Source organism: Falco punctatus (assembly GCF_963210335.1).
Source record: "Falco punctatus genome assembly, chromosome: 12".
In the NCBI taxonomy this organism is placed as follows: domain Eukaryota; kingdom Metazoa; phylum Chordata; class Aves; order Falconiformes; family Falconidae; genus Falco; species Falco punctatus.
Genome location: NC_137592.1, coordinates 5,569,803 through 5,586,106, shown reverse-complemented (window position 1 = coordinate 5,586,106; position 16,304 = coordinate 5,569,803). Strand labels below are relative to the sequence as shown.

The following is a 16,304-nucleotide window of genomic DNA, read 5'->3' as shown; positions in this document are numbered from 1 at the left end:
TTGCGCTCTAGTGACGTGCTTGCTCAGAGCTGCTTCTATGAAAGTTTTCCAAATTGAGGGGTATTACTTGGTGGTGGAAGCTTTTAGACATCATAAGCTCCACACCCAGCCCCAGATCAGGCTCTTTTCCTCAAAGTGCGTGAAAAATCAAAGTATACTATTGTATAATAATGCAAATTACACTGTCTTAAACCAAGTCCTAGAATATCCCTTGAAATGGATTACTGCGTAAGGGAAAGTGACATCCCTTGTTCTGGTCCCTGTGTCGTGGTGCATCAGGTAGTGATGGTGTTAGGGTGAGCTGTAATGTGGGGGTTCTCAGCTACCAGGGAACTTCAGGAGAATTCAGTTTTGAGTTAATTTAGTTTGTTTTTAATGTTACATTTCATAGTTTAGAATAAACATTTTCCAACAGCCTGAGCTGTTGAATGTCCCATAGGACATCCAGCGATGATCTCTTGTAGTTTGGGTGTTAACGTCCATTAAAGCTTGCCTGCCGTAGCGTGAACTTCCAGATCTTGACAAGACTTAAAACAACTGGTGTGTGTGATTTAATCTATTCATCTGCTTTACGGTAAAAATACTCGTAATTCCGCTACCATAAACGTATGGCTCGGTAACGCCTCTGTGCCGGGTTGGGAGAATATTCCCGCCGATCCCGGTTGCCCCCGTTCTGGAATCGCTGAAGTACAGACCCGGGGGCGGGAGAAGATGCTGCAGAACTTCGAGGGGCGCAGAGCGGGGCCGGGCAGGGGGAGCGCGGCGCAACCGCGGCCATCTCGGCGGGGCTACCGGGCGCGGGGGGAGCCGGCCCGGGGGGCGGGCAGGGCGGCCAACGCTCCCGCCGCTCCTCCCGCTGCCGCCCGGCGGCCGCCCAGGCGCGGGGCGTGGCCCGGCCGCCCCGGAGGCTCCGCCCCGCCATGGAGGCTGCGCACCGCGCCGCGCGCCTGGCCGCATCCTGCGTGCGCCCGCCGCTCCACCCGCGCCGCCGCACGCCCGCCGCGCTGTACGAGCGGGGGCCGCCGCCCCGCGCCGCGCAGGTACCGCCGGGGGGGTGAGGGGCAGCGGGGGGGCGCGGGAGGCCTAAGGCCGGGCGATGGGCTCAGCACGGGATGGGAGCCCGCACGGCCTCTCGCTCGCGTCTGCGCCGCTGGGCGGCGACCTGTGGCACAGGCGCGCGCAGCCGCCCACCCACCAGTACACCCACGCACACACCCACCTGCACACTCACCCACCAGTACACCCACGCACACGCCCACCTGCACACTCACCCACCAGCACACCCACGCACACGCCCACCTGCACACTCACCCACCAGTACACCCACGCACCCGCTCAACCGTACAGCCACGCACCAGTACCCCCATGACCCACCCACTTGCACACCCACCCGCGCAGCCACGCAGAGGCACAGGAGCCTGGCCGACGGCCGGGCGCAGCGCCAGCCTCCTCGTGAGCTTGCTGCACCGCGGCGTTCAGCGGGGAGATGGTGCCCGGGGCCGGGCAGGAGCCCGGATGGCTCTGCACAGGAGGGTCATACGCAGGGTCGGGGAGCGGGTGCAGAACGCTGCGCTCCGTAACGGCTCTTCACATTTACTTCTTTGCTCCTGTAACGCCTGTTCTTAGGTCGCTATGCAGTGGAAAAAACGAGTCAGAGACTGTTGCAGTGAAAACCTGACAACATAAAGTAATTTTGTTGGAATGTCAGTTTATAAAAATCCCTCTGTGTGAAAAAATATCACTTTAATTTTTGATAAAAAAACTGCTCTTAATTTTTCAAAACATGGTGCTTAGAAATAACACAAAGGAAGCCTTTGTAATGCAGACTAACCTGGTTTGAACAACTTCTCTAACTTCTGTAAGCTTTAAAAATATCTAAAGAACATGCTTACCTGCAAACGGCTGCAAGCAGCCAGTGTTGGAATCATAAGCTGTGCAGAATCCCTGTTGTTTCACAGTAAATTATGAAAATAAACATTAATACACAAGATATCTAAGGACTTACTTTTAGGATGCTTGTGGAAATGGGAGGCAGAGAAGGTTCTGTTGTGGTTTTGTTTGCTTCTAAATAAGGGCTTTTTTAGAGCTGCATAATGATCAAGGAAAAATTACACTTTACAAAATAATTAAACTTTTTTCTTTTATTAAGTTCTTTTGATCTTATTTCCTGGTATAAATAGATTCATTACAGGACAGACTTCGGAATTTTACATGCTTTAAATAGGACCACTAGGATATAAAATATTATGCAGTAAGATTATTCCGTGTAACGCTGCATTTACATTATCTATTTGGTGTTACTATCTCATTCCTTAGACTTAATTAGGATAAAGCAATGTTAAGAAGCTTGTTCCCCTTTCTTCTAACAGTCAGAAAATTTTACAAACATCTCTCTTCTAGGGTGGTTTTGATTTGGATTCGAATACCGACAAAGAGCAAACTGTCTCTCAAAACGGAGACTGTGACGAGTGGATAGACATCTCCAAAATGTGCCATTCAAATCAGGAATATTACCTGAAGCTAGAAGAGTTGAAGAACGCCCACTTGGAGACCATGGCAAAATTAGAAAGTATGTATCGGAATAAACCGCATTTAAAAGGAACACAACCCCTGGACAAGAAAAATGCCGCTTCTAAGAGGTGTTGTAGGTAAGTTTAGCGGTGCCTTATCTGAAGATTTTCAAATGCTTTGCAGACATCTGTAAAACAACAGGCTTTTTTTCTGGGGCTGGAAAGTGTTACTGCCCCCATTTGCTATAAGCAGATAATCACAGAAAAGTTAGTTTTAAGAATAAATGATGCTTATTCACCTTGCTAACGGACTGAGATTTACAAGTGTGGGTGCAGCAGAGACTGGGCAACGTGTTTAGTAGAGCACAGTGCCTTTTCTTGAGCAGTGCTGACTTGTTTGTGATCGGCACTTACTCAAAACTGTGATCTGGTGTGAGTGCCCAGTGCGCTTCTCTTTTCCCATCTCTTCCTCCTCTACTCATCCCACCAGTGCTGTTAATTTTTGGTTTTAATACCTTAAAGGGGAAGTTTTGCATCACTGTTGGACTGGACCCAAAACAACTTCTTTTTTCCTTTTTTAAAGGCCAACTTGGGAGAAGAGCTTGTATCAGCCTCTAAATTTGCACAAATCCTTTTCAGACTCTGACTTAAGTGATCCCTTAGGCTCAAGCATATCTGATGGGTCTGACAGAGAATCAGTGTTTGAAGAAGATGGTACTGACACTGAATCATCTGCATTTGCTAAGCAACGGATCGAAAAAATGTGGGATGGGTTCTCTGTGGAAGACTACATCTCCCGCACCAAACACAGCTTACCAAGCTCGCCAGCCTTCAGAATGATACGGAAGAAACAGAAAGCATGGTCACCAAAAGTTACTGTGCCCAGGCCTTTCCAGATGACTATCAGAGAAGCTAGAAAAAAAGAACAGAACATCAAATCAAAGTCACAGATTGAAATAGAAAAGAACTTATTGAAGAAGCAACTAGAGGAAGAAGCAGAGTGTCAGAAAAAATTTCGAGCCAATCCAGTGCCCGCTGCTGTCTTCCTTCCACTCTACCATGAAATTGTGCAACAAAATGAAGAACGCAGGAGGTCCATGAAAGAGAGAAGCAAACTCAGGCTTTTGGCTTCTCAGAAACCATTTAAATTCATGGAACGAGAGAAGCAAAGGAATGAAATTAGGAAAATGCAGTTAAGAGATCTTTCCACACCTGAAAAGAAAACAAAACTGTTCAAAGCAAAACCAGTTCCTAAATGTGTTTACAGTCCAGCTGTTAATGACAAGCTAAAGGAGGAAGAGCTGTACAGAGAAATCAGGATCAGGATGAGAGCTGAAGAGTTGCTACGTAATTCATCTCTACCCAACAGCAGACTGGCTTTAAAAGGTAATAAAAAGAAGAAACACAAATGCGTGGAACCAAAGCAAACACAACACAAACCCCAGATCAAAGCAAGCGTTCCAGATTTTGAACTACTACACCAGAAATTTCAGGAACGGCTCCTGCAACAAAAACAAGTGAAACACCTTACAGTCTGTGAACCTTTCAACCTTCGGACTCCATATATTCCCTCAAACAAGGGGAAGATCTTGAAGGACATCCAAGAGGATGAAGAGAAGTTGAAAGAAACACGCTGGCCGTATGCCTCTCCAAGACGTAAACCTGAAATGAGACATTCGAGTGCAAATTCACCTCTCTCAGGATTCAGAGAATATAAATTGCCAAAAATCACAGAATCCACAAGGCGACGGCTGCAAGCCATAAGGTGACTACTTTAGTGACGATCTCCATTTTATATAAACTTTAATAAGAGCAACTTCTTTTGTATTTCTACATATGTAGTTAATTCTTCCATGCCGTGAATATAGGACTTAAGATATTAATATAAGGGCTTAATTGTAATATAAAACTTAAAATATTTAAATATAGGACTTAATTAGTACTTATGATTGTTAAAGAAACAGTAGTGCATTTTTCTCAGAACATCCATCGGAAAGGGACAACTGGCTGCTGTTTCCTAGGGTATGTATGCCAGAATCCCTTAAAATGGTACGTAGCTTGTGTCCTTTTATGCCAATCGTGTTTCCACCCTGTTTTTCTCTTTTCAATCTCCTTTGGAGTCTTGCTCTTGATTTAAAATTAATTCAGCCTTAGTTTATTTTTCCACTAGGAATTCACTTGAGGAAAAGAGAAAGCTGGAAGAACAACATAAAAGGAACAGAACAAAGCAGAAACAAAGAACGAAAAAACTCCAGAAAATTGTAACAGTTCGGGCTGAGGCCAATGACCCACATCAGAGCCTAGCTCAAATGTCTAAATCCAAATTAAAAACATTAAGGTATTTTGTTGCATTCCCCTGAATCCTGAACCTTCCATTCTACATTGTATGTTAAACATACAATGTAAAAAAATAACATAGTCTAAGTTTACAGGTTTACACATTTGATAAATTATACACTGTACAAGCAGCTAGTTAAAAAAGTGGGCAAATTTCAACTGGGAAATTGTTGCCTGTTCTAATGATTTCACTCTATATGTTCCACCTTACAGTATTATAGATTAGCTACCAGGAGACTCCCGTGTTTTCTCAATTGACATATCAACTAACTAGGAAAATTTTAAAGGAAAATCAAAAGGAAAAGGAACAGTGTAGTTACAGAATATCCTTGCGCTGCTGGATTGATGGGTGTTGGTACAACTTCAGTGCTGGCTGTCTCCTACAGTAGCAAAACTGTCACAGTTCACTTTGTGAACCCACTTAAGAAGGGAAAATTGGAGCAGGAATTTTATTTTAACTTGGCACACCTGTCAGCAGCTAACTAGGAAGCTGCTGGTGCTTCGGAGGAGTGGGATCCAAAGTTAACTTTAGCAGAGATACAAACATTGTTTCAATGTGACTGAGAAAAGTAGTACCCAGGGAAAAGCATCCGTGCCTTCTCAGCGTGCGGTAAGCTAGCCGGCCAGGTGGCTCCAGCTCCCTGATGCTGATCTAATTCCGGGAGTGCTGCTTGACCTTGCATTTGTGGCTAATTTAGCCATTGCTGCTTCTTGTTCTTTTTAACCCCGGGGGGGGTGGGGTGGGAAATATTAGTCCTGTTTGACTGAGTCTTTAGTGAGGTTTATAATTTGCCTTGGCATGGTGGCACTGCAGCAGTACCGTCCATGTAAGGTGCTGTTACGTGCAGACAGCGAGAGGTACCGACTGCTCTGCACCTGCTGCTTCATGCACAGGCAGGATTCTTGGGCAGTGCCTGTGAATCCTAATTCCCAGTAACCAGGCACATTGCCAGTAACTGACAGTAGTAGGGCGAAACAGTATGAGGGTGAATGGTAAAGAGATAGGCCTGATTACAAGATTCACAGCTTGGATTAGCAACTTCTAAGCTACCATACTAAATTCTAAGGCATTTTGAATGCGGTTCAGGACAGAGATCTTTCTGAAATGAGGGTGGAGGCTAGGGCAGTCTTTGTGGCTGAGTTGAAAGGTTACAAATAAGGTTTCCTCATTTCTTTTTTTGCTTTACACTGGTCTCTTCTTTCTGTATAACTCAAACAGAAAACTGTGAATATATTCTTAATAGACTTTAAACTCTGGGCTGTTACAAGCAAACTTGCTAAAATAGTGCAGCACCGCCTGCGAGACAATACTGCAGGTTGTTCCACCAGCAAACTTTCTAATGGTTATTCACCACCAATGTTGCTTCACTGTGACCAGAAAGAGAAAATGGAGCAGGAACTGAAGCACGTGCATTCTCACCTGCTGAAAGCATGAAGTGGAGTGGCTCAGCCGGGATATGCTAGAAGCAGCACTGTAACAAGCATTTTGCTTGGCCACAGGGGCAGCCAGTGACTATCCAGCGTACACCTGCACCCACCTACAGCCTCCCCCAAAGACAGCTGAAGCCAAAGCACACACAGAAAGCAGCAGTGGTCTAGGAGAAGCAGGGCTTACACAGGGTCCTGGAGAGCAGAGATGCAGTGGTAGAGATGCAGGTTGAAGAGGGCAGTCCCTTCTAACTATTTTGTTAGTCAAGAGCTGAAGCACAATTGCTTTTGTAACATGACCAGCAGATACTGTTAATAACAGGAGCTTTGTAATTTAAGTGTCCTTGGGCAGACGATCTGCTGACTCTAGGACAGAAGCAGAAAATAATTTGAGTTACGGTAGCAGAGCGGACAATTAAGAGAGACAGTGGGTGTGTTTACAGATTTGATTTGAGTTCGTCCAGCAGTGAACTCCACATTACAGTATTTAGCTTAATCAGATTTCAAGAGTATTGTAAAACACTCATGCTTAATTCTTGTCTGCACGTAAAATTATGCTATTACAAAGCAAGATTACTTCCCTAGTGCTGATGCATTAAGGCTGGTACAAGTGCTTAACTTGATAATGCTTATTTCAGCATAGGCTGGGTAATAAGGTATATTAATGTAAGTGCTTTTCTAACAGATAATTAGGTTTGTAGAAAGCCGCCTGAGAGAGCAAGCAAGTAGCAACAATGAAGTTCACTCCCTCAGAATGGTGAATAACTTGCCTTAATGCACAGCCGTATTGCAGAAATGCAGAGGATGGCAAGGGAAAGAGGCAGGAGGAGACAAAAGTGTAAAATGCTCCCTAGTTCTCATACTTGCCCTTAAGTGTCTGATTTAGTAATGCTAGAGCTGGCCCAGTACAGAGGCATCATCACAAAAACGTGTCTTTGTCACACACCGAGGATTACAGCCCACGCTACGTGGATTATCTAGTGCTTGCTATGATCTGAGATACCATTTCAGTTGAGGAATCAACAGTTTCATCATCCTTCTATACTGATTGGGCCCTTGAAAAACCAACTAGGGAAAAAAAGCATACTGTGATCGAGAATGGGGCCACCCCTCTTGTGAAACAGACTGGTTAAAGTAACAATATTCTTATCGTCAAACTTTACCTTAAAGTACTGATTTTTATTTAATAATACTAATTTCTGTCTAAAATTCTGTTTTGTTTTGCTTAGAACAACTGCAATATGTCGGTATGAAGTCAGCATTTAAAAAACCCTAAGTATCCAAATTAAAAAAAAACAACTTAGTACGCAAAAAACCCCAAAGAATTCAAACTCAGGCAGCCTCTCTTTAACCTCACTAGCCAGGACCTCTCTCTGCTTATCCGAAGTGACTACTCCAGAGACAGTTTTGTTCAGTACTTAGAGGCAAGCAATTACTGTAGACAGTGAGACAGTATACCTCAGACCCTGTAACCACCATAAAATATTTTACCTTTTATGTGTCTTTAAGTAGGGTAATATTTAGTTTGTTATGAGCAATTTAGCTGCTATAGAAAACTACTTGTATGATAAATTAATAATAATTTCTCTTGTGCTCTATTTCCCTTAGGAATTATGAGAAACAGAGAATGCAAGAATATTTGCAAGAGTTGCAAGAAATGGAAGAAAGAGTAAACCAAAGGCCGTTGCTCTTTGAAAGAGTCACTCAGGTTGTCTTGCTTCTGTATTACTTCTTAAACTTACCTTCAAATACTGCAAAAGCCATTTTAGTCAAACATTTTTAGAAGATATCTAAAAAATACTTTTCACACCAGTATTAGCCCATTTTAATCTCTGCTGCCCCATCTCTGTCTAAATATTACTAAATTTTGTAATTAAACATTCATGGCATGTTTGCACAGGGAACTGAGATGACTGTTGTAAATATGTTGTTCGATAGGGTTACTCATGTGATAACTGAAAACACAACAAAAAGTTACAGCAGAAACGTGAGAGGTTTAAGCTGGGAAAGAAGTGATAAGAAATTAGAGTCTACTGTAAAGCTGAGGTGCAGCATATTTTTCTGTTTCCATTTCAGTACGACCATGTGCTGGTAGTGTGGGCTCTGCCCTGTTTCCAAACCCAGAGGGGCAGCAAGTCATAGATCGCTGGTTCCCTCGTCCCTTCTGGCTGTGTGGGTTTCCTGCTCTGCCATCGCTGCGGGGCAGGAGCATCTGCGTAGATTGGAGGGCGAGTCCTCCTCACTTCGATACTACCTGCAGGAACTACTACCTGCAGGAACGGAATTTACACCCTCAGTTTCAGAGGCAGAGATACACATCTATGTAATTTGTTAAATAGCGCTGTAAGAAGGTTAATCAATACTGCTTTTCAAGGGCATTTTTTCTACATGTCCACATCTTCCCCTCCTCCCTCACCGGCTATATACAGAATATATAACTCTTCATTGGCCAGTAGGTGCAGGGAGCAAACCAGATTTAGGTACAGAAAAGGAAAATCTGGTGTAAAGTTTTCAAGTATTGTTTTGTCATTCTTCCCTGCAGTGAATAGTCATTCAACTCATCAGATGCAATTAATGAGAGAGAGTATTAATATAAAAAAAGTATCGAAAGACAGGCATTTAATGCATTTAGGTAACACATAACCATTGTGGTTTTCCTACAGAAAAATGCCAGAATAGCAGCAGAAAAGCATTATTCTAACAGACTGAGAGCACTGGGGATATGCCCAGAGTTTGTTTCAAAGAAAGGACAAACAACTAAATTGCTACAATGCTCCAGTTCTGAAGATTTTAGTATCTCCACTGATGCCAGAGAAAGGTAGAGATTACTGAAGGCTTTCTCCCCCCTCCCCATCCCCCCCGTCCCCACGTAGCTAGTAACTAGAAAGTAATTTTTGATGTGTAGGTTTGGGGTTTTTTTTAATTATTGGTAATATTTCCCAGGTAAATATTTGACTAGGTAGTTAGCTTTACTAACGTTAGCAATAGCAATAGTATGTATTTTTTATTGGTTTTCCTCAATTAAATACTGTTTCATGAAACAGAGCGAGCACTGGATATGTTTACGTAACACACCTCAAAGAAGAGCGAAGAAAAGCATTTTTTATTTGTTCCTTTCACCAAAAATTCTGGCAGGTTGCTAGCAAGTCACTTCATTCTGCACTACTTTTACTGATTTTTTTTTTTTAAAGAAGAAATATATTAGCGATACTGTTGAGTTACTTTCTAGCATAAAAGGAGACTCTAGTGTCCCCACCTTCCCTTTTATCTCCCTGGTTCCACCCCAGCCAAGTCTACCAGGATTTGTCCTAGATTACCTGAAAGTAGTTTAAAACCTACTTGAAAGCACCTAACCTGAAAATAAAATCACATGTGCAAATTGTCTTTTCAGAGTTGTCAAAAATAAAGTGAAAGAAAAAGAATCCTTTGAGGAAGCAGCTAACAGCAGTCCTCGGTCTGAGCAGTCCTGTGAGGAGGAGGAAGAGGAGAGAGAGAAGAGGAAAGGCATCAAAACTTCCACCCAGGATGGCCAGTCCAGTGAGCTGGAGGATGAGAAAGAGGCGAGAGACAGCCCTTCTGCTCATCAGCCGTGCCATGCAGAGGAGGCTGGGTCCAGCCCCTCCTCTGACCAGCACCCTGAAGAGGATGAGGAGAAGGAAGAGGAAGCAAAGGCAGGCATGTCACTTGGCCATTCCCAAGAGGAAGAGGAGGAGCAGTCGAGATCCAGCTCTCAGTCTGACCAGTCCCATGAACATGAAGAGGAAGGTCAGTCTGACCCTGAAGCGGAGGGTGCCTTCAGATATGAGGATGAGGAATATGAAAATTATGATTCAGAAGAGAAACCCAGCGATGACGAAGCTGACTGAGAGGAGGGCAGGCAGCACAGCCTGGGCTCAGGAACCTATTTCACTGCTGGCAGTGAAACAGACACCAAAGAAAAACTTGGTGCTTTGCTACTGATACACAATTCTGTGAATGTAAACCTCGTAGCTTAACAGTCTTTCCAGCACAGAAATTGTGTCTTATTTTCCAATAAGACAGATCAAGTTACTAATTTCCACCAAGAAAAGAATTTACCTTTGTATTAGTCTTCTTTATTCTAGTCTTCTGTGACCGCGATTAGCGTACCTCTGTTCATAAAATGAACTGCAACCACTGTTTAATAACAATGTCTTGCGTGCTGTGTTGGTACATACTCGGGTCTTATGTCCAGCTCTTTTGACATGCGGGCAAAGCCAGATGAGCGTTTGGAGCAGCAGTCTGCCATTACCAGCTCTTCCCAGTCTCAGGTATTTCAGTACTCCTGGGGTCTGTTCCTGCAACACCTGGGATGGCAACGAATAGACGAGGGTTTGTTGTACAGGCCCTCAGCGTGGTTTTAGCAGAGCAGCTGCTAGGAAGACAACTTGTGCAGTCAGACAATATGGCCAAAGCTGATCTGTTCAGCTCCTCCCTCTTCTTCCCCGGGGGTTTCTCTTCTGCCCGCTTCAGTGAGCTGAATCGGCTCAGTGATGGGTCAGCTGAATGCCAGGGCCAGAAAAGATCACTGGTTTTGGAGAAAACAAGCTGTTTTATCAATTCAGCTACTTCCTCTAACTGAAGTATTAAAGAGTATTGCAGTTGCTCTCCCTATAGTGAAGAAAATGCCTAGAATGCACCGAGAGGAGCCACTTAAACTTTCACAAAGAATTTTAACACAAGTAAGGCAGAGGAGTCAGTCAGCAGAATAGCATTTATGCTGCAGATCTTGTATGACTACCTAACCAAACCCCAAAACTGTTCTTTCAACTCCTTTTGTTTTGAAGAGCTCTTCCCGTGGATCATGTAAAATCATTCTGCATAACATAATAACAAATGCTGACATTAATATTCAAATTTCTTTATTGAGACAGTAAACATACACTGTAAAGAGAGAATCTTAATACACCAGGGGAAAATGCAGCCCAAGCAGCTCTAGTTGCATGGAAGTATGGAAATAAGTGCTTTAGTACCTTTTCTTACACACTTGCTACTCAGGACTTAGCTGCTACACAACAAAGAATGAAAATAGAAGGGTTTAGGTTTTTTCTTCTTTATGATCGTAGCACCTTCTCCTCCTATGACTAGCTTTCTTGCTACCCTGTCATATGCAGTGTTAGGAAAGAATGCATCCACATAATACCAGACCACAAACAAGGATTGCAAGCAAGCCTCGTCAGGGCAGAGTATAACGCAGCATTGCACAGGTGCTCAGAACCTGTTCACTGAATAATAAATGCATTTGTTAACACTACCAGGTTTGAAAAAGCATCTGCAATGACTAACAACAAGGATTGTTTTTTATTTTCTTCCTTGCTGCATGCAAGAGCATTAGCTAAACCTGTTATTATTTCCTCCTCCTGACTTTGAGAAACTGTGTAACAATGTTTGGAATTTTTTTAACGTTATTACTTTTATTAATTTTTGAAGTGTGAGCATAATTATTGTGAATGTGAAACATTTTTTTACTTAAATAAAATATACATTATATACATGTCATAAATGAAAATATGAATCATTACTTCATAAGGAAAATAGCTGTTTACAATCTCTAGTTATACCCGACAGCCCCACAATACAAACTTGAGGTTGGTTTGCTTGTCTTTGTCCGTGTTCTGTAATTCTGTACAATATGTTATTGAATTCATAGTTACGTATTACTGATTCTTGTCTCTATGGGAAATCAGGTTTTTTTGAAAGAAGGCAGAGGAGCTCTAAATAATGGGTTGGGTTTTTTTTTCAAACATTACTTGAAGATTTTTTCCTCAGAAAAAAAATCAAGTTTCTAAGATCTGACAGCACTCAACTAAGTGTTGTAAAAGAATAAATACGTAATTGTTGAACTGTTAATATAGAGACTGAAAACATTACTAGGACTCCTTTGAACTGGAAGTAACAACAAATGCCCTTTTCTTTTTAAAGGTTTTAGGAAGAGTTAGGGACCTATGTATAACTTAGATTGGGTTTTTCACCAATTTTTTACTATATTAACCTTAACAATAACCAAATTAATGAACACTGATAAATATGATACAACAAGGACAGGGTAGTACAGTTTTTGGAGGTTATGTCTCGACTTCTTTAGCATTTCCAAAAAAGTCAAGCAGAATCATGTGGACTAAGGGGATCCGACTGACACTTGGTTTACCAAGAATTTACTAAGGTTAACCTAGATTTCCAGGAAGTATTTGACACAATTTGCTATCAAGGGATCTTAAAGAAACCAGCCTGATTGTAGGAAAAGAAAGGTCTTCATAAATTAGTAACTAGTTAAAAGTTTAGGAAAGAAAAGGTCAGTTTTCACAGTGTAAATGCAGTTATTGGCAGACATGCAATGAGATTAAGACTGTTCAGCATACTCCGAAAGGATCTGTCGTATCCATTCCAAAGAGTTTGCTGAGGCCACAGAGTTATTCAATGCTGTGAAAAAATGAAAATGACTGTAAAAAAATGCTGAAGGATCTTATGAGAATTACAGAAGTTTTAATAAGTGCAAATAAATGCACATGAAGGTAAAAAAATATTCCTAAACTATACAGTACTATAAAATGAAACAAAGCAATTACATCTTGAATACTGTGTGTGGTCCTGGTCCTCCCATCTTAAAAGGGATTTATTATGTAACTGGAAGAAGGCAACGAGAATGATCAAAGATAGAGAATGGTTTTTGTATGACAAGAAGGTAGTTTGGTTTTCATATGACAATACATAGTAGGATTCTTTAACTTGGAAAAGATTGCAGAGTTCAAACTTTGAGATATTAAAGGAACCATTTATGAAAATCACTTTGAGCAGCACAGATTTTGAAAGCGGAAGAATAATGAAACTGCAGTCAAAAAAAACATTCAGAAATTGCATTACAAACAAGAAAAGGGTAAGTGTGCCAATAAGGAATTAAAAAGGAAAGAAACAGCAAAGAAAAATCACAGATGACAGAACAAAAATGGCGAGAGACAGGTCAGGATGAATTAAACCTCATGAAGCAAAGTACACCAAAGAAAAATTCTTCAGACAAAGAATGAGGCACATACATCACACTGTCATGGGATACTTTTTAGACTGGCCTATTGTTCCAGTCATCATTTGATCTTCTTTTATTTTTCTGGCAGGGAGGAAGGTTTAAAGCATAGACAAAACAGGAAAAAACTAATAGGATTGTGGCACTGAAATGAAATTTTTTTTTAAGGAAAAAAACCCTGTACCTTCAACATGAAAATCCAAATCTAGGATTTTGGTAAATTACAGGATGCAGGGTAGTACCATAGAAAGGAAAATAGAATATGCGGTACTTCCTGTCAGAAGTCAAAATGTTTTGATGCAATTAACATGGAGGAAAAAAGATATCATTTGGTTCATAAAAGACGATATAATACAACATTTAAAGTAAAAAGCCCATTACGGGAGAAATGATGCAAGTTGTACTTTCAGGAAAGCCACCTAGCAGGACTGAGAAGAACAGAAAAGTTTCTCACAGATTACTGAATATTCTGTCTTTAATATTTTAATTAATGGCCACAGCACAGAAGTAGAAACATGTTCAAAAATTTGCAAAGAAAATGAGAAAGGTGTATCCAAAAACAGGTTTAAAAATACCACAGGGGAAGAAGAAGATAACTTCACATGTAGACTGCAGTATTAAATAATAATTTCTAAACGCAAGAATAACATTTCTTTAATGGAAATTCATCACCTGAAGCTCTAAGGAGAAAGACCCAAGTGACTTGTTGAGCAACAGATATTGTACCACAAAATGTGATCATAAAAAAAGGTGACAGAATCAAAGGATATGGCAGACACAGTATTTCCAGCAGGACTGGAAGAATCGTACTTTTATGTCCACAAACACTGCAGATCCCATTCTGGGTTTCTGAGTGATTCTCATGGTACTGAATATGAGCAATAGCCTTGGTTGGAAATTCTGTACTAAGCCTCCCACCGCGTATCTGCTTACACCCGCCAACAGGTTCCCACAGAGATAAGCCGTAGCTGTATCCACCACGCTGGAGAAGGCTGGTGTTACAGCCAGTCTCAAGGGTCAGCATTATCACTCGGCTGCAAGGCACTGGCTTGCAAGTGGGGGTACACATCCCAGGAAAGGGATACAGATCCTGGAAGTGTAGTGCTCGCAGGCAGTGCAGTTGGTATGAAAAGGCTCTAATATCTGGCAAGCCCAGGCTGAAAACGGTCATAAGGTCATAGGACCTCCACTGTAATAACCCATCTGTGTTTGCTGAAGTTTAGAGACATCAGAAATGGTATGTTTTTAGCAGTAGCAAATTCTACAGGAAAAGGAATATCACTGTCAAGTAAACCAAACAGAGGTACAAGGCCCAGAGAGAAATAAGGATTACTTTTTAAGTTACAGCCACATGCCGTGCCCTGTGTGACTGTTCAGCACCCACACCTAAAATACTCATTTTAGGACTGAATACAGTCCTAAAATATTAATATTGACAGGTTGTACATCAAGCCTACTTATATGTATATTTTTATATATTTCTAACTCGATATATAAATATTTATTTTCTTTCTATTTATATATAATCTAACTCAATATATAAATATAATATTAAATATAAATATTGAAAAACAGGCTCCAAAAGCACACTCCCTAGCTGGACTCCAGTGAGGCTATGGGAGCAAGAAGAGTTGCTACTGTGAACTGTTAAACAACATCTTGAGCTTTGGGCAGCCAATCAGCCCTCTTATAGGGGTGTTTCTACCTTTTGGTTTGCATTCCAAATTTACCTGCATTTCTCAAGCATTCTTCATATGTACGATAACACTTCCTCTAGAAACCATCTTCTCATGTACATAATTACCATAATATCAAGCAGGATGTTACGTTCTTTTTTCCTTTAAGAAAAAAAAAAAGTTACATCACCACCTTTTACAGCTGCTCCAAATGAAGAGAACAACAATATAATTCAACTTTTTGAAAAAAAAAAGTTTGAAGTCATCACTATTTTGAAATTATTTAATTATAGTCTCATTCAGAATCCTCAGGCTTCTGGAATGACAGAAAGCAAAATATTTGCCTGAGCTTAGCAGATAATAAGCACTATAAAGATCAAAATATATATTAAAAATTATTTCTAAAAGTATGTCTATACAGTTGCCCACAAATTTAAGTCAAACATCAGTTTTGTATGCAAAACACATTTGTGCAGGAATACTAACTAGTCCATTATTACAAGATAGAGCAGCTGCACATGTTAGCATGCAGATAAAATTGGAAAGGGTTCGATGTCTGTCCTCCTCACCCTTCAGTGGAATTTCAGTCTTAGATCTGTGGTTGTATAGTATTTTGAGAATCACCTGGCTTTAGGAAAAAAAAAGCCCTTGCACACTCCAGCAAAACTCAAAATTGCTTCTTTCTTCAATAGGAATTTCAGGTGTTTGAGGAATGTCAGATCAGAACAGACCTGCAATAGTATCAGAAAAATATTAGTTCTGTATTGAGCAGTAACAGTATTAAGAGGCTTCCACTGTGCTAAGTGTGCACAAACACACAGAAAAAAAAAAACAGTCCAGTCTTACTGGGCATCTCTGCATATTTCAGAGGAAGTACCTCATTTTTCACTCTCAGAGTAAATCCTTTCATAGCCAGCTGTGCATATAAAACAGCTTGCTTGTGCCCAAAGAGCACAAGCTCCGTTCTCCCCATGCTTTATTTTCCTCCCTGTTTTTCAGACACTTTCACTGACCCAAATTAACTTACTAAAACAGCCCAGCCAAACGGAGGGGGTGAGATTAGGAGATGACAGGGACAGGCAGGACTTCACCTTTTTCATGCTGGCCAGTTACAATCAGCATCTCAAAGAACTGCATCCCAGGAATAGCCACATGAGAAAATCCCTCCTATACTTAAGCCGCTGTAGTTCAGAGAAGGCAAACATTAACAGGCAAGAAATACTGTTGTTTAATGATAATTAAGACTGTAAATGACCCCATGTTTAATTTCATGAACACAAATGGTATCATGAAAGCCAGTTGTCAACAGAACTCAAA

At 41.4% G+C, this 16,304-nt stretch overlaps 2 protein-coding genes across 52 annotated transcripts in view; one reads left to right on the top strand and one right to left on the bottom strand.

The window, feature by feature from the left end:
- The first annotated feature begins 25 nt into the window (after positions 1–25).
- Positions 26–15,035, top strand: FAM161A (FAM161 centrosomal protein A). Of its 2 annotated transcripts, XM_080408202.1 has the most exons (7): positions 26–1,040; positions 2,401–2,648; positions 3,094–4,275; positions 4,681–4,848; positions 7,884–7,983; positions 8,939–9,093; positions 9,667–15,035. In XM_080408202.1, the coding sequence occupies exons 1-7, from the start codon at positions 921–923 to the stop codon at positions 10,139–10,141; spliced, it is 2,448 nt and encodes an 815-aa protein (XP_080264328.1). In that variant the 5' UTR covers positions 26–920; the 3' UTR covers positions 10,142–15,035. The 2 variants fall into 2 exon arrangements, with proteins under 2 accessions (XP_080264328.1, XP_080264329.1); XM_080408203.1 differs by lacking the exon at positions 4,681–4,848.
- LOC308071977 (uncharacterized protein) overlaps positions 8,063–16,304 on the bottom strand; it is a 53,906-nt gene continuing 45,664 nt past the window's right edge. For 46 of the 50 annotated variants that reach the window (XR_013931401.1, XR_013931402.1, XR_013931422.1 and 43 more), the window contains 4 exons: positions 16,079–16,168; positions 15,612–15,718; positions 15,042–15,149; positions 11,139–12,713 (listed from right to left, as the gene is read on the bottom strand). The gene's annotated coding sequence lies outside the window, so the exon portion shown is untranslated. Of the gene's footprint in view, positions 8,530–11,138; positions 12,714–15,041; positions 15,150–15,556; positions 15,719–16,078; positions 16,169–16,304 lie in introns of those variants that run through there. The other 4 variants (XM_080408221.1, XM_080408217.1, XR_013931421.1 and 1 more) reach the window with 3 other exon arrangements.

What these genes read in the sequence shown, in the direction of transcription:
- FAM161A (XM_080408202.1), top strand. Translation starts at nt 921, where the DNA reads ATGGAGGCTGCGCACCGCGCCGCGCGCCTGGCCGCATCCTGCGTGCGC. An exon ending in CGCCGCCCCGCGCCGCGCAG is followed by an intron (nt 1,041 to 2,400) that starts GTACCGCCGGGG and finishes TCTCTCTTCTAG; the next exon opens with GGTGGTTTTGATTTGGATTC. An exon ending in CGACGGCTGCAAGCCATAAG is followed by an intron (nt 4,276 to 4,680) that starts GTGACTACTTTA and finishes TTTTTCCACTAG; the next exon opens with GAATTCACTTGAGGAAAAGA.